Source organism: Amaranthus tricolor, chromosome 7, assembly GCF_026212465.1.
Source record: "Amaranthus tricolor cultivar Red isolate AtriRed21 chromosome 7, ASM2621246v1, whole genome shotgun sequence".
NCBI lineage: Eukaryota > Viridiplantae > Streptophyta > Magnoliopsida > Caryophyllales > Amaranthaceae > Amaranthus > Amaranthus tricolor.
Window position 1 is genome coordinate 30666959 of NC_080053.1, and position 22076 is coordinate 30689034.

Genomic DNA, 22076 nt, shown 5'->3' on the forward strand with positions numbered 1-22076 from the left:
TTTTTTGTAGTATAATAGTGCAATACTCTGTTTACCCACATGATTTGCCTTCGTTTTTTGGAGTGTAGGATGGTGATGGTAGCGAGAGTCTAACCCATAAACTTATATTGAAAAAGTAGTACTCTGTTTACCCACATAATTTTTAAATTGCCATTATTTATTGAGATAATCCTTTTTTGCTTGAAATGTTGCTCTATGATATATGCCAAAATATTTGATATTTGGTTACCAATTTTTTTGAGACGGTTTTATCTCTATCGGGCTGATCTATGTACATTTTTAGTATATTAACAGTGATAAATTTACAATTTTAAAATGATCATATAGAATATAGGCTAACTATATAGGATCGTCTTATGGCGAGACAGTCTCATACAAGTCAAACTTGATTTTTTTGAGCCTAATTTGATTGTATAATGTGTTTATTTTGTTAGGATTTGCCAAATGTGAATATGGGTAGTTTGTTTGAGGATTAGGGCAGAACTTTGAATTTCTTCGAATCCCTGCTATATGTTGAAAGGAAAGTCTTCCACCACTAGATTAACCCATAATTTAAAAATATTTGTTGATAGAGTTTATAAGTTGTTTTTTTTCTTTTTTTTTTTCCAAATTTAAGCATATGTTTGTTGTTTAATTATATTTAACTACTTTGAATGAATATTTCACTTGAAAAGGGGGAAATGCATTTCTACCTCAATCATACCCTAACTTGATTGCATTAAATTTGAAGTGTTTTGCCTGATTTTACGAGCTTTTATCACAGTTGGAGAGCAATTACTATGATTTATATATAGAGCTTTAGAAGTAACGTGTTTATTGATATTAATCTTTTTCTATGATCAGATTAACTATTGATGAATTTTGTTTAATCAAAACATGGGTGTAAATGAAAGAAAGTATAATCCTCCGAAGAAATTGAAAGAACCCGAAAACAAGGACATAATAAGCAGTTTGCCCGATGAACTATTAGGTAGAATTTTATCTTTTTTACCTACAAAATACAGTGTGGCAACTAGTGTTCTTTCGACTAGATGGAGGAACGCATACAAACTTAGTAGCAATCTCGATTTTGATGATTCAATCATTTTCAATACTCGAGATGAAGATATGAGAAATCAAAGAAAAAATTTGTTTAGAAAGTTTGTAAGTCGGGTTTTGGAACAATGCAACATATCTCAGATTGACAAATTTCGACTTAATTGTGTGAGCAATACTTGTGATTCATTGATAAAGGGTTGGGTTCATGCTATATGCTTGCATAAGCTTGTTGAGTTCGAATTATCGATTGACAGGAGTGTGCACTGTGAGCTATCGCTTTCTCAGTCGTTCTGCCAGAACTTGGCGGTGTTTAGGATGGATTGTAGTTTCAGACTGCACATCCCAACATCAGTGACATTTCCGAACCTTAGAGTCCTTCATCTCAAGGACATTACCTTTGAAGGGTACTCTAAGAGTTCGGTCTATACTTCTTTTGACAAGGACGAGGTTGTTGGATTTGCTGATCACGAACTCAATATGATCCTATCGAAGTGTTCATTGCTCGAAGAATTGGTGATTGTACATTGTGAGCTACGACTTTCTAAATTGAGAGTGCAATGCGAGCTACAACTTTCTCAATTGACATGTCGAAATCTGTTGAAGTTGAAGTTGGATTGTAGATTTATACTCAGTATCCCAAATTCAGTGACATTCCCAAACCTTAAAGTCTTGTTTTTTAAGGATATAACCTTTGTAGGAATGCATAGTACCTTAGTCCATCATGATCTAAATGGGATTTTAGTTGGGTGTCCGTTGCTTGAAGAATTGGCTATAATCGGGTGTGATTGGGATGGTCGTGATCTATGGTTTACTAATCCATTGCTACAAAACTTGACACTCGAGGATGGACTAAGTGAACCTCTCGACCAACTTAATGGTTCCATGGTTCATTTCGATTTGCCAAGCTTGGTTTGGTTTAACTATCGCGTAGGGTTAGCTACTCACTATGTCATCCGAAATTTGGATTCCGTCGCCCATGCTCAATTGGAAATCGGTTTCAACGATGATGATTTTGATGACGAACAACAACTTTGTGATACTATTCTCGACCTTATCGAAGGGATTTGTAGTTGTCGGTCATTGAATTTGTCTCGCCAATGCTTGGAGGCATGCTTCATTTTCTTCACCCTAAAAAGCACTTACTCCATCCGTCTTAAAGTTATGTTCCACGTTATTATAAATAAATCTATTACTATTATAATCAAATAGGACTGTCTTTACGACGAAGGGAGTATTTAAATTTATAAAGCCTATTAATTTTTCTTTATATGAACACTATTTTTATAGTTAAAATTAACTTGGTTTTTCTTTTTTTTGTAGGCTCTTACAAGTGGCAATTTTGAACTTCCTATATTTAGTAAGTTGACTGAATTAGAACTTACTCTTGGCATTGATTTTGATTGGAGCGATGTGTTATTGGACTTTCTGAATTGCTCGCCTTGCTTGGAATCTCTCACCTTGGTGCAGGTTTGGATTTGATTTTCATATATTCACTTAAAAAAAATATGAAATACATTTGGATTTGATTTCAGTTTATAATTACTTATCGTAAGAAATTCCAAGAGTCATTACAAATGAATTTTTCTATTATAGATGATTCACAATTACCATTATCTTTATTATTTATTCATACATAGACTCATCACGAGACGAGATTATATAATTAGTCTATCTTTTTAACTAATTATTTTAACACAGTAAATATATATTGACCAAAGTTAATAGAAATAGTCTTATCGTGATACATCTCATTTGAGAATTTTTATATTCTACCCTCACAAATGCTATATTGGTGCAAGTGAATAAATAACATTCTTGTCAAAACTATTGAATGTATGGATTTAGGTGGTGATAGATTTTGTTTGGGTCATTTTTTTAAGTTCATTGTTGGGTTAGGGTTAGTTTTGGGTCTTTTAGTTTGTTTGGGTTTGAGTCACTCAATAGGCGAAGACTTTTAAATTTTTATCTTTAGGTTTCAAAATTTGAAAAAAATACCAAGCTTAAAATTTTGATTTTATTGAATATCCAACACAAAGACATGCAAATTATAATAAAGACAATTTTATAAATAAGTCAAACGGATCACGTCACATTATAATTCAGTCTTCAGTATAATTTATTTTCTTTTATTTTGTAATTAGGTCATTTTTAAATCAAAGGACATATTTTAATTTTCTGCATGTTCATTGGTATATAGGGAGGAAAAAGGCCTAGTCAAAGAAGTGGACAATTCTTGCTAGAAGCTCAAGATGTGCCTTCTTGTGTTCATTCTCATTTAAAGTCCATCAACATCAAATACTTTAAAGGATTCAAAGGAGAGAAGAAATTGGTGAAATACTTCCTTAGAAATGCTAATTTGTTACAGGAAATGGTGATAGAATGGGATCAAAGATACAAGGAAACAGATTTTCTAGCTAAAGAAGATGAGATACTACACTTGCCCAAGTCTTCAGTATCATGCTCAATTTCTTTTAAGTGATAAAAAGAAATCTATTTGTCCGAAATTAGTCGTTACATTTGTAGGCTTTCGAACCAGTAATGTGACGACTAAATTTGGATCGACGTTACTTTAGCATCATTCTTTTTTTGCTATATTTGATGCGGTTGAATTTTTGTGGTGTATAAATTATACTTTTAACACTATCACGTTATGATGATTTTGCAAATCTTGTATACAATCATATTACAACAATTATTTTAGTGGTTTGAACCTAGTATTAGCATACATCGGTAGTACAATAATATGCAGTCATTTGTCTTTCTGAAATAACATCATTTGATGCTAATTGGGACAAAGGGACTCTGAACCTTGCTTTATTTCATTTTGTTTCATGTTGTCAGATTTGCTATATTTTTATTTTTTGCTATAATTTACTTTTTTTAATTTTCATCTATATATTTAACTTTACTTTCTATTTTATTCATATAATTATCTAACTCTTTCATAAATCACACATTTTTATCTTTTGACTTGTTTGCTACTTTTTGTTTGCTAATAATCAACAACTCATAATTAATTTTAGGGGAAATTTGCAAAGAAACACGTGGTATCATTCATCGGCGAGTGATGGAGAGCAACCACGGTATGTAGTCAAGTGTAGTATGTGCACTAACAGCATCGATTGGCGCACCTTGGGCGCACCTTGGGCTAGATGCTTCAGTCTCTGATCCCAACGAGCCATGTGGCGCCTGTTGATCTCCGTCCAATTCACCGTACCCTGATTCTTGCGCGAAATATGGTGTAACTCGGGTTCAGTGTCGCAAGGTGGTGGAATGCCCTGTACCAACCCATATTGGCGCAGTATGCGCTCTGGTAAATGTACTTCGACAATGTCAAAGCATATGAGTGGCACAGAAGCCAAACCCTCCACGCACCTGACTGAATTCCCGAGTGCTCAGGCATAGCTGCGTAGGCTTCGGCAGGGTACGGGTCCCACAAAAACTATAATATATGTTATGAAAATGTAAATGATGTTTTAATTAAATTGCAGTAATGTTAATGAGTAGTGAAATCTTTACCTGGTTGGGTCGCAACAGGACTAACTGATCCCGGTAGAATCCTAAACCAATCCCTGTGTGTTTGCGTGTTCGGCGCGCAAAATTTCATTGTGATCCATATGCAACATCTGATGAGCTTGTTGAGGAGGAGCAACTTCACCACGACCAACACTTGTGTAAGGTTGGCCGATCAGAACAATTACAAATGTAATTAGTATGTAATTTACTAAATATAAATTATTATTATTATTAATACCTGTAATATGGCTAATGGTTCTGCAATATCCATGACATTCTTCTTGGCAACACCATAAAGCCTCATGTACAAGTACCCTAGGGCCGCGGACCCCCAACTGTACTCGGCGATGCGCTCTCAAGGGTTGTTTAGTAACGTCAAATATAGGAGCTGAACTTGGTTGTTTGTTTTATCAACAAACAAGACAGCTCCTATCAAATATAATTACGCCTTGGCGTACCTCGAAATGGTGCCCTCATCAGCACCTTCGGGGAGTTGTGAGAAGGTCTGCACCAACCATGTACACCGCAAACCGCTCCCCCTAATGACATTTGCTGGAGGGCTCTCTCCTAAGATGCGGTAGATTATGTCACGCCAGCTTGATACCCGGCGTCCAGTGGTAGACACGGCACGTCCCTCGATGAGAAGCCGTGTTAGTAAGGCTACATCAAGCAGTGTGATGGTAGCCTCACCGAGAGGAAGATGAAAGGTGTGCGTGTCCTGACGCCATCTCTCTACCAGTGCTCTGATAATAGCACGGTCAACTCTACCGGTCCGTACGCAATGAGGTGAAAGTCATATAACCTCGTGCGCTCAAGGACGGTTTGGTTTGAAGTCTCCGTTGGATACTCCACATTTCTACGAATATGATGCACTCTAATAGCTTCCAACAACGCTTCCTTACTATCAAACATCATACCCTTCTCCAACTCCCCTTCTTCGGTGTAAGTGGTATCAGAAGCCCAGGTTCTCCAAGAGTTGTTCTCCAAGTACTCATCTAGAGGTGGACATAGAGCATAAGGTGTAGGACCAACGATTGTAGGAATGTTACCTAGGGTCATGTCATTTCCTAGGGCATCCTCATCCACATCCACATCATCTTCAGAAGGATCGTCAACAAGCTCATTGCTCTTATTACCATCACCCCATGGTCCCATCTCATTACTTTCTTCTAAGTTAGCCATTGAATCAATTGGAACTTGATTCGGAGGGGGTTGAGAAAGAGTACAAGATGAGGAAGGAACAAAATGATTTTGAGTTTCTTGAGTTGATATAGGCATAGGCGTAGGAGTAGGATTAGAAGCAACTACATTCCCTAAGGGTACTTCTTCTACGTATAACTCAAAAAAGGAAATTTGGGTAGACTTTGAATGCTCTCACATAACATGTATTGCCTCATCATCCTCAACCGGAAAGGCTAGCAATTGTCCACTCATGGCATATTTAAAACTTATATTAACGGTACTTCTAGTGGAGTCCAATCCAATCTTAGAAAATATAAGACGTTTAAACTCATTCAAATCCATGTTCGAGTTGCATGCAAACAACCTACGTCTACTCCCAACATAATGAACATTGCCACTACTTTCTCGAATAGAACCATTCCAAAAACATACTATAGTCACAAGAAATGATGTCATTTCTACATGAATACAAACAAAATCAACACCATTATCAACTTCATGCCAATGCAAATACATTATATTCATTTGATTATAATCTTTTTGAGATATAAAGTAATAAAGTCATGTATAGTATTAAAATAATAATAAACAATAAATAGTATTTCTAACATATAATGTACTAATTCAATTAATAAATAACAACATTAAAATTTCTAATAATATATAATGTAGATAAAATTCAATTAATAAGTTCATAAATAATATTTCTAATAAGAACATTAAAATTTCTAATAACATATAATGTACATAAAATTCTATTGCTCATTAACAACAATACTTTAAAAAACAACAAAATAAAGCTATTAAAATAATTAAACATTACCTTGATTAGTTGTGGATGACTTAGAAGAGTGTTGATTTTAGAACTAGTGACCTGCATTTGAGTATATAAGCAAACTTTATTAAAACCCTAAAAAAACGAAATACAAAATCAAAAAAACACATAAAAATTTACCTTTGTGCAAACTAGATTATCCCAAACTAAATTGGAAGAGGAATGTAAGAATTGATGGATTAAAAGTAGTCTAAGAGTGATTTTCGAAAGAGGAAAGTCGACTTTTAGGGCTAAGGGTTTTTAATTTTTACTGAAATGGGGATGGAAGAAAGAAGCTGTTGTATTTAGGCACGATGTTGTTCTCAGTTACTAACTGCGAACAGGATATTTCGTCAAAAAAAGTCAACAACTCTATTCGCAGTTAGTAAGTGCGAACAACTCGTTTGGCTTTTTTTTTTTAATCAAACTCTTTGTTCGCAGTTAGTAAGTGCGAGCAGAACCATACCTCAGGTTTGGGAATTAGGCGCTTACATTTGAAAATAAATTGATTTTGCTCTTATTTGATGTTTTTTTTTTTATGATTAATCTTATCTATTTCAAATTTTCTTGTTATTACAAAGGGTCACAAGCCCACATGACATGCATAGTCTTTTGACATTTACTCTTTTATTTCTTAATTTTAATTTTCACAACAATTAATACTTTTAGGTGTTTCTTTAAAATTTATATTGGGGTTTTTAACATTGACCTAATCACATTTACCTTTATAAATAATAATAATAATAATAATAATAATAATAATAAGAAGAAGAAGAAGAAGAAGCGAATTTGAATGGATGATGAATAAGTAGGTGTATTTTGAGTTAACAACTTCAAAAATTTGGTGTAGTCTGAATAAATAGATAGCTTGATGTATTTAAGTGAATAAAAAATAGTTGGATGTTTAATGTATAAAAACTAAATACGCATTAAAAGTGTTGAAACTATTAAAAAATAGAATAATATTAAATTATAAGTCTACTATTGGCAATAAATATCATATAGTTAATAATATGACATGAATGCTGCTAAATATGATGTAATTTAGTTTTCAAATTCAATTAGTTATATTTTCAAGTTAATATGGTAAATTTGAGATCTACATTAATTTTCTTAATTTATACCTTTTATTTATTTTTAATTGTTTAAGTCAATATTTCACAAGAATGACTTGATAAGTTTTTTTAACCTAATATTATTAAAAAAATTAAACTAAATTTTATAATAAATTTATAAGATCAAACTCCATTGATCTAAAATCCATCATCAACATTTTGAGTGACATGAAAAAAGACTTTGGTGCCAACATAGTGAATAATAATGGGTATTGACTATAGACATTGTTTATATCATAGTGTTTGGTTATTGTGGTGCCATTCAAAGCTCAAAAATTTTAACCACTATCAAAACAAATTATGCTTTTTGAGTATAATATTTCTCAACTTTATTACCCACCAAAGAAGAATATCTAATTTTGCACCTACTAATTTTCAGTACCATCAAAATTCACAAATCACAATTCACAATTCACAAGGGTTTGATTAAAAAGTTAAATAGCTTCTTTTTTTCTCTTTGGCCATAAAAAATACTCCTTGTATTTTCCCCAATAATTGTATTGAATTTTCTGATCAATAAAACTTTTGATCTTTGAAAGAGATGAAGATAACTAGTTTAAAGCAACCCATAAAATCTTTCCTTAATCCTGATGTTGTGAGACACAAATCTCAAATACCCACATCAAAATATGCTACCTTTTCCCCAATAATTACTCAAAAATCCAATCTTTTGATCCAAAAACCACTTTTTATTTCAAGTTTTGATGTTAAAGGTTTGATCTTTACATCAAATAATAATGGGTTTTTAAAAAAGAGAAAATCTTTGATCAAATGTGAAGCTTATGAGGCAGATCAATCAAAACCCATTGAACATGAATCCCCAGAAATTCCAGGAGAAGCTGCTAGAAAGATCAAAATCGGAATTTATTTTGCAACATGGTGGGCTTTGAATGTGGTGTTTAATATTTACAATAAGAAAGTTTTGAATGCCTTTCCTTTCCCTTGGTTAACTTCCACTTTGTCCCTTGCTATGGGTTCTTTGATCATGTTGGTATCTTGGGCAACTAGGGTTGTTGAGGCTCCTAATACCGATTTTGATTTTTGGAAAGCCCTTCTTCCTGTAAGTTGAGGATTATTTTATGTTTAATTATTGTTTTTAATCTTAGATTTTGGATTGGTTGTTGAAAGATGTAATCTTTTTGGCTTATACCAATTATTATCATGGATTTTGCACCATTATTAAGTTGTGAAATGTGGTTGATTAGTTCTTAATTTTTAGTTATGTAAATTTTTGAAGTATTATTATTGATAATTCTATTAATTTGTTGTTTAAGGAAGAAATTCTGATAATTAGGTTCTTATGTGGTTGTTCAAGCTGAGTTATTTCTTTCATAAAACGAGAAACATCCTTTTGTTTTAGGAATTTTTGTTGAATTAAAAGATGTCTAAATTTGTGTTGATTCAATTTTGTTGGTTTAGATGTAGCTATCATGGAGTAGTTTGCTTGATGGGGGATTCTACATTGAACCACTCCAACCTTCATTCAAAAGTGTAGATCTTTTATGCAATCTTAACTTGATTTATTTTTCTAAAAGAATTTGAATAAAAAAAAATTAAAAAATATCAAATCATCATCATCGCCATCATCCCAATGAGTAAGAAGGCATACCAATACGCTCATCACTAAGAGGTCGTGGTTAAAAAATATCAAATGATTTTCAAAATTAGTTTAATTTGTTGATAGAAATTATTGGTTGCTTTAAAATAACAATCAATGATAGAAATTTGGTATCGAAATTGAATAAGTGGAAACCTTGTTTAATTTATAGAAGTGTTTGGCTTTTAGGGTCAAGCCGGTCAACTAGTGTAAAATTTACTAGTTGGATGCGTTTGATAATGTTGAAGAAATATTACTCTGATGTTGTTTTATGAAATGAAAATGATTTGATTTTGTCTTTTTTATCGGCTTTAGAACCGCGTAGTTTGTTTCTTTCAGATGATCTGAGTGATTTTGTTGGCTAATATCCTTATTTGTATGTAGTTTGGACCACAGTTTATTAGTTTTGTTGGGTTCTCAATGTGTGAATTTTTGGTAGGTTGCTGTGGCACATACGATTGGACATGTAGCCGCCACAGTTAGCATGTCAAAGGTAGCGGTTTCATTTACGCACATTATTAAGAGTGCGGAACCTGCTTTTAGTGTGCTGGTCTCAAGTCTCATTTTGGGCGAGTCATTTCCCGCGGGGGTGTACTTGTCATTGATTCCCATTATCGGAGGTTGTGCGCTTGCGGCTGTCACTGAGCTTAACTTCAACATGATTGGTAAGAGAACTACAAAACAATGTCATGGTCGAGGGTCAAATTTTGCATAGCGGGTTGTTTGTGTTAGTTTGGTCAGCTTCTTTGTTTGGATTTTGGTGCTCCATATTTGGCTCATACTCTTGTTCTTTGTTTATTATAAACGAAAGCAACTATCTTATCTGAGACTTAAGCTGCTCAAATTACTTATTTCTTGATCCTTTTGACCTATAAAAATGCATTGTTTTTTCTCTTCATTTAAACTTAAAGCAACTTCTTTGACCCTTACAGCCCGTTTGGTTATCGGTACTAAATGGTGGGAATAGGAATGATATTTAGTGTAAATTTTCATGATATGTATCATGTCATTTTCATGGTAATGAAGGTTTAATCATAAAAAAGTTTTTTTCTTCACAATTTTTCATTACAATTTAATACCATATGTTCACATGGTAATGCATTGGAATGAATTTTATGAATAAAATGAGATTACTGAAGGAGTATAACCATGACCATTAATCTTGTCAAGAGATATTACCCCTAAAACTACACTAACTTTCTATTACCATTCCCACAATTTATTACCAGACCAAACGGGCCGTTAAAACATATACGAGTGCATGCTTACGGGAAATGAGAAATCATGAGTGACATGGGAAAAACATGTGCATTTATCTCCTTTTTTGCAACAACATGCTATTACTCGAATGCAAAGTAGCTCCCGCATAATTTCAAGCACGAAGAAGTTGTATGGAGAATCTACAGTTTATGCTTCAAGATTGTCGATATCACTTGCTTTCTTCCCAGTTCCCGCTAATATTTGCTTTTTTCCACATTCAGGTTTTATGGGCGCGATGATATCGAATTTGGCTTTTGTTTTCCGTAATATATTTTCAAAGAAAGGCATGAAAGGGAAGTCTGTCAGTGGAATGAACTACTATGCCTGTTTGTCTATACTCTCTCTCGTACTTCTCACCCCATTTGCCATTGCCGTGGAGGGTCCTCAATTGTGGGCAGCGGGATGGGAGACGGCTGTTTCTCAAATTGGACCCAATTTTATCTGGTAATTTTGCTTACTAAAGTATTGAAAGTTTCCTCCTTTAATTTCTCATGTTTCAGGTCTGTTTGTGTTCCGGCTGCATCTATGTTCTTTTTCCTTTTTCTCTTCCATCACCTAGAAATCAACGTTTGTCGTCCCTCATAATGTAGTCACCTAGATGCTCATAAGAATGGATTGTTGTGAATAAATGTGGGATTATGATTTGTAATTTAGTCGTTTCGGGACTTTGTGGACCTTCACTATCATGATTTGTCAAAGTCAAAGTCAACGGCCCGGTATCCTGCACAAGGCAGGGTTCCAAGGGAGGAGAAAGGTAGCGGGCAAATCTTACCCGTGCCCCTCCAAGGAGGGGGCAAGGAGAAATGCGCGCATTCGGAATGTCCCTCGAAACCTTAATTTATCTTTCAGTATTTACACAAAGAATGATGCATTGCCGTAAATTGATATTTTTGCTTCTGGAGCAATTCAATTTATGTAAGAGTCTTCTTACTTGTGAAATGTTTTTTTCCCGTACAGGTGGGTGGCCGCACAAAGTGTATTTTATCACCTTTATAACCAAGTATCATATATGTCATTGGATGAAATCTCTCCGTTGACATTTAGCATAGGGAACACCATGAAACGTATATCCGTCATTGTTTCCTCTATCATTATTTTCCGAACCCCTGTCCAGCCGATCAATGCACTGGGAGCTGCCATCGCTGTCCTCGGGACCTTCTTATATTCTCAAGTAAGTATCTATGTTTCTGATCTGCCCTTCCTTTTTGTTTATACGAAAAATGATGGTTTGCGATATTTGTTGAAGATATCGTCTTGACATGCGGATTAAGACTTGTTTTGCAGGTTTCTGTGATCCTTGTGCTAATTAAATTACGCCATCTAGAAATAATAGTTCTATATACTAGACTTGTTGAGAATGTAGTAATTGCGTATGTACAATATAAAAATAATGATTCTACCAAATCCGAGCATTCAAAGAAACAGTTTGAACGGATTGAACAAGAAATGCCCGTAACAGTTGTATATCCTTTTTGGTTAATCAAACGAAATTACGTGATTAAACCCGAAATTTGACTATTTTTACTTCATGAACATACCATCCCGCTGTTTTTAAAATGGGCTGTTTTAGGTTGTTCAATCTCCACCCCGCCATTTACCTCTTCTCAGTTCTCTAGTTATGATATACCTAAAAACTTCTTTTCTAGTCCTACAAAAGGCCATCGTCCTATATTCTACTCCATTTTTTTCTCCCAAATTATAACGGTCCCAAAAACTAGCACAAGAATAGAACTAGGAATAACCGAATTAATGTTTTTGGATGATATATGGATGTACTGCTATCAAACTTATTTATGATAAATACTACATTCACTATAAATGTCATATGGCATTGATTTACACCTTAAGTATCCATTAAATTCTCCTTACTCTTTTGGGTATTTTTTTTACTTAATTGAGAAGTCATAATAAATGGAAAGCTCGGAGAATTTGTTAAAACGGAGGAAGAAAATGACGTTTGTTTCATTTTGTGTGATCAATTTGTGAAGATGTTTGAAGAATGAACTTGGAAAGAATCAAATCGAGAATTTTACATGTGAATTTAATTGCAAACAACAAAGTTAATGGAAAACATAACGAGACATTCATTGCCAGGTAAGTCAAATGTACCAAATATAATTGTAGAAAACAGATAACTTACCAATATATTTATTCATTATATGCGATGCAAAAATGGTTTGCCCGACATGAAGTAAAACAAAATCGGAACTTTTTGATTAAAGGTAGTGAAGGAAAATAGCATAGCAATAATTTTGTACATAAGATTTACCAGTGCAAAATATCTGCGACCTCACCGAACTGCAATTGCATCGTAAAGGTCTTTGAGTTTACTGTGACTGCAATATACGTTGTGATGGTGCTTTGCCACACCACGACTGCATCCAAGATTTTGCACTATGCTCCGCCCCTCTCTAGAAACTTCTCTTTTATTATGAATTTACCGCTCTTACTTGAACTCTTAAACCATAAACGGTTATGATTTCCTGCAGGCTAAACAATGAGGGTTCCCGATATCGAAATCCAAGTGGGACGAGTTCACACGGGAAATTTGATCGTGGGAGTGAAAATCGAGCTATTTCCTCCAAAGGGTTTTACAGCCACTGGATTTTGATAAGGTTGGTATAGTAATATTATGGTTTTGTATTGTAGATAGATGAATAGAAGTACTTGTCTTAAGGAGTTCGATAATAATCACACAAGAAAGGAAGAAATTTACATCCATGCTTTAAAATGGCGGCTTTCTGCTTTCATGTGGCTCATGAAGGGTTATCTATCAAGAGTCTAATAAAAACAAGTTTGTAAGCTCCTCTCGTCTTTTGGTGCAAAAAATGCTGGTATTTTACATTTGTTGTTATCTTTATGCATATTCTCCCTTTCTTTCCTATTAATTTTGGTGTGTTCTTTTTGTATTTTGTGAAAGGATGTATTTTACTTTAATCACGTAATTTTAATTCTGATTCTGATTCGTTCCTTTTATTTTACTATGTTTGAATTAATGAATGTTTGATTTGGTTGGTTATTACTTGCAAGCAAATGAGATAATTTGACAAAATACGTGGAGTAAAAAAATGTATGAATGAGATGAAAAAAGAAATTGAGTTTGATTTGTGTCCTTAAATAGATTTACAAAATCAATAAAATATCTATTAAAAATATAACAATTTAAACATCATAACAAAGCTTGTGAAGTATGATAACTCGGGTCGTGAGATACTTTATTTGCGTATGTTGCGGTTTTTTCAGAAACAATTTTTACATTATTTGTAAAAGAAAACAAGAAAAGTAAATGCGAACTCTCAAAAATTACCAGTATCATGAGAAATAATATCCACACTATTTTACTATGCACCATCCTTGGAAGATATTAATATATTAAGTATTTTTATTTGAAAATACAATCAAATACAATCATCGAGAAATACTTACTAATTGCTATCATTATGTTGATGCACGCTAAACACTTTTACTAAAGTACAATCCAATGTAGGATGCAAGTACAAAATTGTGATCCACATGAATGCTACTGTGCCTAAATTTGAATGCTTTGCGCCCATACTAGAGACGGTAGCAGGTAAGATCTAGATCCATAGATCCGGACAGGGTCTAGGATCCATATTCCATTGCCATCCATACGATGCAACTACAATAAAAAAACAGTTATTCATGCATTCAAGATGTTTATTATTATTTTTTTTCTGTATTTTTGTAGTCCTTCATCATCACATCTTTAAATGCTTGATTGCTGTTTGTACATCCTTATCCCCCCTGCCACTGCAATTGAGAACCACCTTTGTGCCATTCAGAAGAGTTGGACATAGCTTGTCGAGAAAAGCTAGCGCGTGAGATGTTTCTAGAGCTGGAATAATGCCTTCTAGTCGAGATAATCTCTTGAACGCTGATTATCAGAAACCAATAAGGAGTTATAATCTGTTCTCTAGATCTATTAACAACGAATGAATAGTGAAACGCGAAAATAAAAGTGACGTGTTGAACTGAATTGAATCGAGATCCCTTAAATTAGTCGATCAAATGAACCGATCTGAACGGAGTCATCACATTCAGCCACATCCACGATCCTATTAGCTTCAATCATTCATTCTTAGAAAAGGGTGACCCGACATCGTTTACATATATTGGTATAGGATATTACCGTCTTACCGATGATATTTGCTACTAAGGATCAATCAGAAGCAGTCGTATCATTAACAGGGGTAAGATTGTGTAAATTTGACCCACCAAAATCCACTTACGTGGGACCCGTTTTATGGCGTTGAAGTAATGGAAAAAAAATACCGAGTTGAAACTTCTTACTTCATAGTCCTCTTATGGGGAATCGGGATAGGAAATTTTATAGTAAGATCATATACTTTTATATTACTACAACAAACGATGACAGATTCTAAAACAAACACAATTTGGGAAGCGTATGCATATTCACGTAATTTATAGGCATTACCTTCAATTGCCTCGTCATCAGTTACACTGAAGTACTCGGCACGACCCAAATCTTTCAGAAAGCTATGCTCCGGACCAACTCCAGGATAATCCAAGCTGCGAGATGGGCAAAATATGTAAAATACGTATCAATTAAAACAATAACCATAAAAAATCATCATTCTTAGAACGACACGCCAAATAACATGAAAAATACCCGGCACTAATCGAATGAGGCTCTATAATCTGCCCATCATCATCTTGCAAAAGATAGCTCATTGCTCCATGCAGAACTCCGACCTCCCCTTTAGTCAATGTAGCTGCATGCTTGCCGCTATCTAAGCCGAAACCGGCAGCCTCAACACCAATCAACCGAACATCTTCATCCTCGACAAATTCATGGAAGAGTCCCATCGCATTTGAGCCTCCTCCAACACATGCAACCAGCACATCTGGCTTGCCACCCCCATTTCTCCATTGCTTGTTTCCTAGTTTCTTTTCCAATTACCGCATGGAAGTCCCGAACCATCATGGGGTACGGATGTGGACCGGCAACAGACCCCAAAATATAGTGGGTCGTCTCCACATTTGTGACCCAATCTCTTATAGCTTCCGATGTAGCATCCTTTAGGGTCGCTGTGCCAGAATGGACAGCTCTAACCTAATACCGAAAAACATCAAATTTCAGAGAGATAAGGAGCTTTTGATCACAAAACACATATTTTGGGAACTATTATTCTATTATAACATACGAGCATACCTCAGCACCAAGAAGGCGCATTCTAAAAACATTCAGAGCTTGTCGTTCCATATCTTGCGCTCCCATGTAAACAATACACTGCAAACCAAACCTAGCACACACGGTAGCAGTTGCAACACCGTGTTGACCAGCTCCGGTTTCAGCAATGATACGCGTTTTTCCTAATTTCTTGGCAAGCAAAGCTTGACCAATAGCATTATTAATTTTGTGTGCACCAGTATGGTTCAAATCTTCCCTCTTAAGATAAATGTCAGGCCCTTGACCATTTACAGACTTGTAATGCTCGGTAAGACGTTCTGCAAAGTAGAGAGGAGTTTCTCTTCCCACATAATCTTTCAATATTCCGTCCAGTTCATTCTGAAACAATACATTTTGTGACAAATGATTATCAAATTTAGACCACCATCAACCAACAACGTATTTTTCAGCATTCTGCCCCGTTTGATTTGCATCATATAACAGGATGCAGAATTATCAAATTTATGTCAACAATGGACAACCTTTCAGTATATTCTCATTGCTGTATTCAGATAGAAACACCCTAATGGAAACAGATAGAAACTAGCTAATGTACTATACAAAAAGAGATTCATGACAGTCCACCGCACATGGCAATTCACTTAACAAGGGTCGATTAGAAACAATCTCGCTATCACTAACAATGGTAAGGTTTCACACATCCGACCCCCAAATCCCGCCAAATTGGAACCACTTAATGGCATCCGGGTAATTGAATGCAGTCATTGTTCCTTGAAATGACTCTTATGCAATCAGCTTATAACCACAAAATTAGATAGTTGTCACTACAATAGCCAAAAAAAACAAGTAAAAACAGCTACTAAAAAAATACCCAAAAAAAAAATCTAAACATTGCTTTCTATCAGATTTCCCAGAAAATTCCAGAATCAATAGATCACATCACCAATCCTTTCTTTTTCTCCTTCCAAATATTACTTGCAAGAAGAAAAAAACACCCAATCTCCGTTTCTAATAATTTAGAGATTCCGTTAATGAATGGAAAAAATATATCAAAGTCTGCATTTTTAATTTAATTTGACTTCTATCAATTAATATTACTGAAAATCCAATAGCAAAATCAGCACCAATGCAATAGCATTTTTCATGTAGCAAATCTTTAATCATTAAGAAATCAATGAATCCAATTAAACCCATCAAAATACAATTAAGTACAAATTAAACAAACAATTACAGGAAAAAAATGAAAAAAAAAACTGAAAATCAGAAAATAATTTGTATTCCATTAATGAATGATTTTTTAAAAACCAAAGTCTGCATTTTTATTTTCAATTTGACTTCAAATAATTATTTTCACTGAGTCAAACAGCAAAATCACACCAATGCAATAGCATTTTTCATGCAGCAAATCTTAATCGTTAACAAAACAATGAAATCCAATTAAACCCATCAAAAAAAATAATCAAACCTGAAAATCAGAATCTTGGGAAAGAGAACGGAAAGCGAATTCAAGTTCAGAAAGGGCATACATTAGGGTTTCAGGAACATACTTTCCCCCAAATTTACCAAACCTACCAAAAGAATCAGGCCTTTGAATGACAGTCAAATCATTTTTCTCAGTAGTGATTCTATCAGGAGCCATAACACAGCAAATGGAGGAGATAAATTTAGGGGATTTGGAGGGGGGATTAAAGGAGAAATTGGTGATTGGGATTAAGTGTTGGTAGGGTTTAGAAAGAGATGAAGTTCTTGTTGTAAGAGTTGCTGTGCTAGTTGTGGTTGCTAAGGCCATTAGTGATGAATATTTGTCAAAGGAAATTTAGGAATTCAATTCAATTGTGGATGCTACAATTTTGAGAAAAAATATATTACCAATTTAGTTAACCCCAATTAAATAGGTCTCTTTTTCAATATAAAAAAAGGTCTGTTTTTCGTATCCCAAATTATATGGGCTACAAAGTATGGTCAAAGAGAGCCTACCCTTCCTATAAAAAAATATTGCATTATTATTCATGGCCACTCTTTTTATTTTATCGCTACTTCCTAATAAAATTATAATTTTACCCTTGGACTTAAAATTTGTTTAACAAATGTAAATCTCATTTAATAACATTATTATCACTTTAAAAACATTAAATTTAAAATTTAAACGTAATCCCGAACATTTTTATCGCGACCCTATATATATTGAATTTTCAGTAGCACCCTTGCATGATATACGAATTCAAACACGGTACTATCTCTCTAATATCTCTATAAAGACGTTCTTTAATTTAAAACAAGCTGATTGCTAGAATCGATTTACTAGGCTAACGAAAGTGACTATGAATCGGATCGGGTACGTACTTAAATCAATCTGAATGGGTGTTTTTTTAAAAAAAAAAAGAGAAGGAGTGGCACAAAACGAACGTGCGACTGAACCGCGGTCCAGTTGCACGTTTTGTGCGACTCCTCCGTGGTCCACTCGCACGTTTTGTGCGACTCCTCTTTTTTTTATTATTTACATTATTAATATGTAAATTATATAAATAATTTTTTATTTATTTTGTATTTATATTATTATTATTTAATATACGTTGTAGTAAATTATTTTATTTTCTAATTTATTATTATTTTGTAATTCATTATTATTTTCTCATTATTATTATTATTATTATTATTATTATTATTATTATTATTATTATTATTATTATTATTATTGTTATTATTATTGTTATTATTATTATTATTATTATTATTATTATTATTATTATTATTATTGTTATTATTATTATTATTTTTATTGTTATTATTATTATTATTATTATTATTATTATTATTATTATTATTATTATTATTATTATTATTATTATTATTATTCTTATTATTTAATATTAATTTGTTTTATTATTATTACAATTATTTTATTTTATATTTTGTATTGTTATTATTTTAATATTAATTATTAAAGTAAATTATATTTTTTATTTAATATTAATTTGTATTATTATTATTTTAATATTAATTATTAAAGTAAATTATACTTTTTATTTATTATTGAATATTTTTATTATTAATGTTTGTATGTATAATTTTTTAATAACCTAATGTATGGTTCATTTCATATTTTAAATTTGCAAGACTTTGAAAACTTAGGAGACAATGTAGATTACTCTAGTAGATTTGTTACGGATAGGAAATTTGATTTCATAGATGAATTACATAGTTGGGCCGATGAGATAGAAATAACAATTGATTTTCAATTTACACGTGGTTCTTATAAACAAAAAGAAGGACATTCTAGAGTTAGTTTGTATTTAAGATGTCACCGCTATGGTAATATTAGAGGTGATTTGCATAACCTAGATAATGTTGCCCGACCTGGTTCTAAAAGTAGAACATGTCGGTGTAAATTTATGATTGTAGCAAGTAGTTGTAAACCAGGACAAAGACCTTGGACGGTGAGGGTGTGTCCTAGGGAAAAAGGTAGACATAACCACCGATTTTTAGTGTACAATGATGATCATGTAAGGACAAATAGGTTGAATGTAGATATTCGGCAGCACATACGACAACTTAGTGCAACTGGCATGCAACCTGCCTTTATCATGACTTCAATTAGAGAAAATTCTCCTGGTTTTTTTACTAGTTTTTACTAGGACTCCCTTTCAACACTGTCTTTATATGACCACGGAGCATAATTATGTGGTTTGGACAGACTTGGATAGTGAAGGGGATTTGAGCAAATTAATAGTTGCAAATCCTACCTCAATCCAAATGATACATGCGTGGTCGTATGTTGTGTTGATAGATACAACATACAAAACAAATAAGCAAAAGTGGCCAAGTGTAAAGTAATCAGAATGACGCCAACCAATCACAACTTCTTGATTGTGTTCTGTTTGATGCGAGATGAGGTGGTTGTATCATATTCGTGGGTGTTATAGGGATTGAGAGATATTTTTGGCACAGCTCATACTCCTAGTGTCATTGTCACTGATCGAGATGAGGGTTTATCTGCAGGTATTCGTGATGTCTTCCCAGTTAAAAAGGTTTTGTTGATTAATTATTGTCGTTCTCTTTATTAATATGTCTTAATTACGTTCAATGTTGTGTTTAATGTAGATGTGCGACATTTGTTATGCATATGACATATTGCCAACGACGTTGAGAACATGGTGAACCAGTTGTGTGGTGAGAAAAGAAATGAACAAGGGCAGGTATTTAGGAAAAGTAGATGGAACCCCTTGGTTGAAAGTTCTACAGTCGACGAATTTGAAGAGAGGTGGCAATCAATTGTGACTACCTGGTCGGTTAGGAACAGATTGGTCGTTCGATACTTGGTTGGATAATGGATTCCACTTAAAAAGAAATTTGTGCGTGCATGGACGAATGACTATTTACACATGGGTAACCAAACTACCAGCAGAGTTGAAAGCCAACACTCGTCTTTCAAGTATTATCTTGGTAGCGGTAATAGCTCATTTGATACCCTATTTAAAAGGGCACACGCATAGATAACAAACCAGCAAGCCAAAATCCAATAAGCGATATAGGAATCCATGAATTCTGTTTCAAGCTCGTTGCGACATCATTTCTTTAGACCTTCATATCGCCATGTATCTATTTATGCCTTGGAGCAGTTGTGGCTTGAGCATAACTGTATGTTAGATTTGGGTGATTATGTACTTAAATAAATGCGATTGTGTACTTCAACGCACCAATGGATTGCCGTGTGCTTGTTATTTATATCTATCGATCGGTTCACAAGGTGCTTTGTATTTGGATGACATTCATCCATTCTGGAGTACTTTGACGTACACAGAGGTAGGAGATGACACCAACGAAGGAGTACGGCACGCAAACGTCGATGACAAAGAGTAGTTTCAATCGTTGGTCGATGAAATCTTAAAAGTTGATCCGACTGTTGTACGACGCTTGTCTCAGGTACTTGAACATGAAGTACACCCTGATGGAGCCGATATACTTGAGCCTTACGCAAGTCCACCTAAAGAGGGATGACCAACCACAAGCAAAACCCTTAGAAGAAATAAAAGCGCATTTGAATATAGTAGATCATCTTCTCGTGGTCGAATGTCTAAATCTTCATCTCGCGGGAGATCCAGTGGTAAATCTAGTGGTCGGGAAACACAATCCTCAGTTGCAATTAAGTTTAGTACCCGATACATGACTTTCCTTGCCGTTATTTAAATTAGTTTGTTACAGCTTAATCTTACTAACCTTATTTTCAATAACTGCAGATGATCCAGTAGATCGTCATTTTTCACTGTTTCCTAGGCCCAATCACATCGCGCACATTCTCCCTCCTTACTTATTTGATTGGATTGATGTTATAGGTAATAGTAATTGTGGTTTTAGAGCTATTGTCGTCACAGAGTTGGGAGGCGTTGAGGCATGGCTTCTTTTAAGACGTGCAATGTGCATACAAATGCAAATGAACAGAGACCAATACGTAAGTGTGTATCTATCGGAGTAGGCGTTAGACAATGCTATATTTAGAATTGGCATTGCTTATTATGGTTCTGCTGACGGTAATCCGATGTATAACTGTTTGGTTCTTCCGTTAAGGAAAGCAGTGGGTGTGCAGAGTGTAAATAAAGTTATACATATATGTTGGGTGAATAGAAATCATTTTGTTTAACTATTAATGAACGACGATTCATCTCCACTGCTGCCAGTCCAACAATCATGGAGAGAAGCAGTTGACAATTCTTCCAGACATATACAAACACATTATAGTAGCAGGATTTTGCTTTGGAATAGACTATGTGGGCCACGACCACCACAACGTAATAACACCGCTGAAAATGTTGTAAATTTAGATAGTCCATAGTGTAACACATTGTGTACATCATTATTTAGTTTTTACACATGTAGATGGGATTCAATTTGTAGATAGTCCATAGTGATATTATTATGTACATCATTATATTGTTTAACTACACATGTAGATGGGATTCAATTTGTAGATAGTCCATAATGATACACTGATACTATTGTGTATATTATTATTTAGTTTAACTACACATGTAGATGAGATTCAATACGTGGATGGAATTCAATATGTATAGAATTGATGTAAATTAATAAAAGCATTGATGTAAATTAATTTAACTATAATGTAAAAAGCATTAGTTTTCAATTACAAAAACCAACAGTCTATGAAGGGCCATGCCCCTAAAAAGCTTGTCATTCGGCAAATAAATCTCTAATATCAGAAATGTATACATCTAAAGCATGTCTTTCCCGAGGGGTCATTTCCGCAACAGGAGGCAGTATCACCAATGGAGCGACTCGACTTGGCCATTCATTTAGCAAATGTAAAAAAAAAGGTGTAAGATATTAAACAACATTTAAATAACACAAACACATAATAGAAAACAA

General features: G+C 34.0%; 2 protein-coding genes and 1 pseudogene across 3 annotated transcripts; 2 read left to right on the forward strand and 1 right to left on the reverse strand.

Moving 5' to 3' along the window:
• Window positions 1–876: 876 nt before the first annotated feature.
• On the forward strand, window positions 877–3725 carry LOC130818691 (F-box/LRR-repeat protein At3g59200-like). Its single transcript, XM_057684850.1, has 3 exons — window positions 877–2145; window positions 2359–2505; window positions 3236–3725. The coding sequence occupies exons 1-3, from the start codon at window positions 877–879 to the stop codon at window positions 3515–3517; spliced, it is 1698 nt and encodes a 565-aa protein (XP_057540833.1). The 3' UTR covers window positions 3518–3725.
• Window positions 3726–7906: 4181 nt separating this feature from the next.
• On the forward strand, window positions 7907–13515 carry LOC130818289 (glucose-6-phosphate/phosphate translocator 1, chloroplastic-like). Of its 2 annotated transcripts, XM_057684408.1 has the most exons (5): window positions 7907–8725; window positions 9702–9927; window positions 10744–10966; window positions 11480–11693; window positions 13012–13515. In XM_057684408.1, the coding sequence occupies exons 1-5, from the start codon at window positions 8207–8209 to the stop codon at window positions 13021–13023; spliced, it is 1194 nt and encodes a 397-aa protein (XP_057540391.1). In that variant the 5' UTR covers window positions 7907–8206; the 3' UTR covers window positions 13024–13515. The 2 variants fall into 2 exon arrangements, with proteins under 2 accessions (XP_057540391.1, XP_057540390.1); XM_057684407.1 differs by having other exon boundaries at window positions 7929–8725; window positions 11480–13515.
• Window positions 13516–13702: 187 nt separating this feature from the next.
• On the reverse strand, window positions 13703–17597 carry LOC130818278 (tryptophan synthase beta chain 1-like; annotated as a pseudogene).
• Between the last annotated feature and the right edge of the window lie 4479 nt (window positions 17598–22076).

What these genes read in the sequence shown, in the direction of transcription:
- LOC130818691 (XM_057684850.1), top strand. Translation starts at nt 877, where the DNA reads ATGGGTGTAAATGAAAGAAAGTATAATCCTCCGAAGAAATTGAAAGAA. An exon ending in TGTCTCGCCAATGCTTGGAG is followed by an intron (nt 2,146 to 2,358) that starts GCATGCTTCATT and finishes TTTTTTTTGTAG; the next exon opens with GCTCTTACAAGTGGCAATTT. An exon ending in AATCTCTCACCTTGGTGCAG is followed by an intron (nt 2,506 to 3,235) that starts GTTTGGATTTGA and finishes ATTGGTATATAG; the next exon opens with GGAGGAAAAAGGCCTAGTCA.
- LOC130818289 (XM_057684407.1), top strand. Translation starts at nt 8,207, where the DNA reads ATGAAGATAACTAGTTTAAAGCAACCCATAAAATCTTTCCTTAATCCT. An exon ending in TTTGGAAAGCCCTTCTTCCT is followed by an intron (nt 8,726 to 9,701) that starts GTAAGTTGAGGA and finishes AATTTTTGGTAG; the next exon opens with GTTGCTGTGGCACATACGAT. An exon ending in ATTGGACCCAATTTTATCTG is followed by an intron (nt 10,967 to 11,479) that starts GTAATTTTGCTT and finishes TTTCCCGTACAG; the next exon opens with GTGGGTGGCCGCACAAAGTG.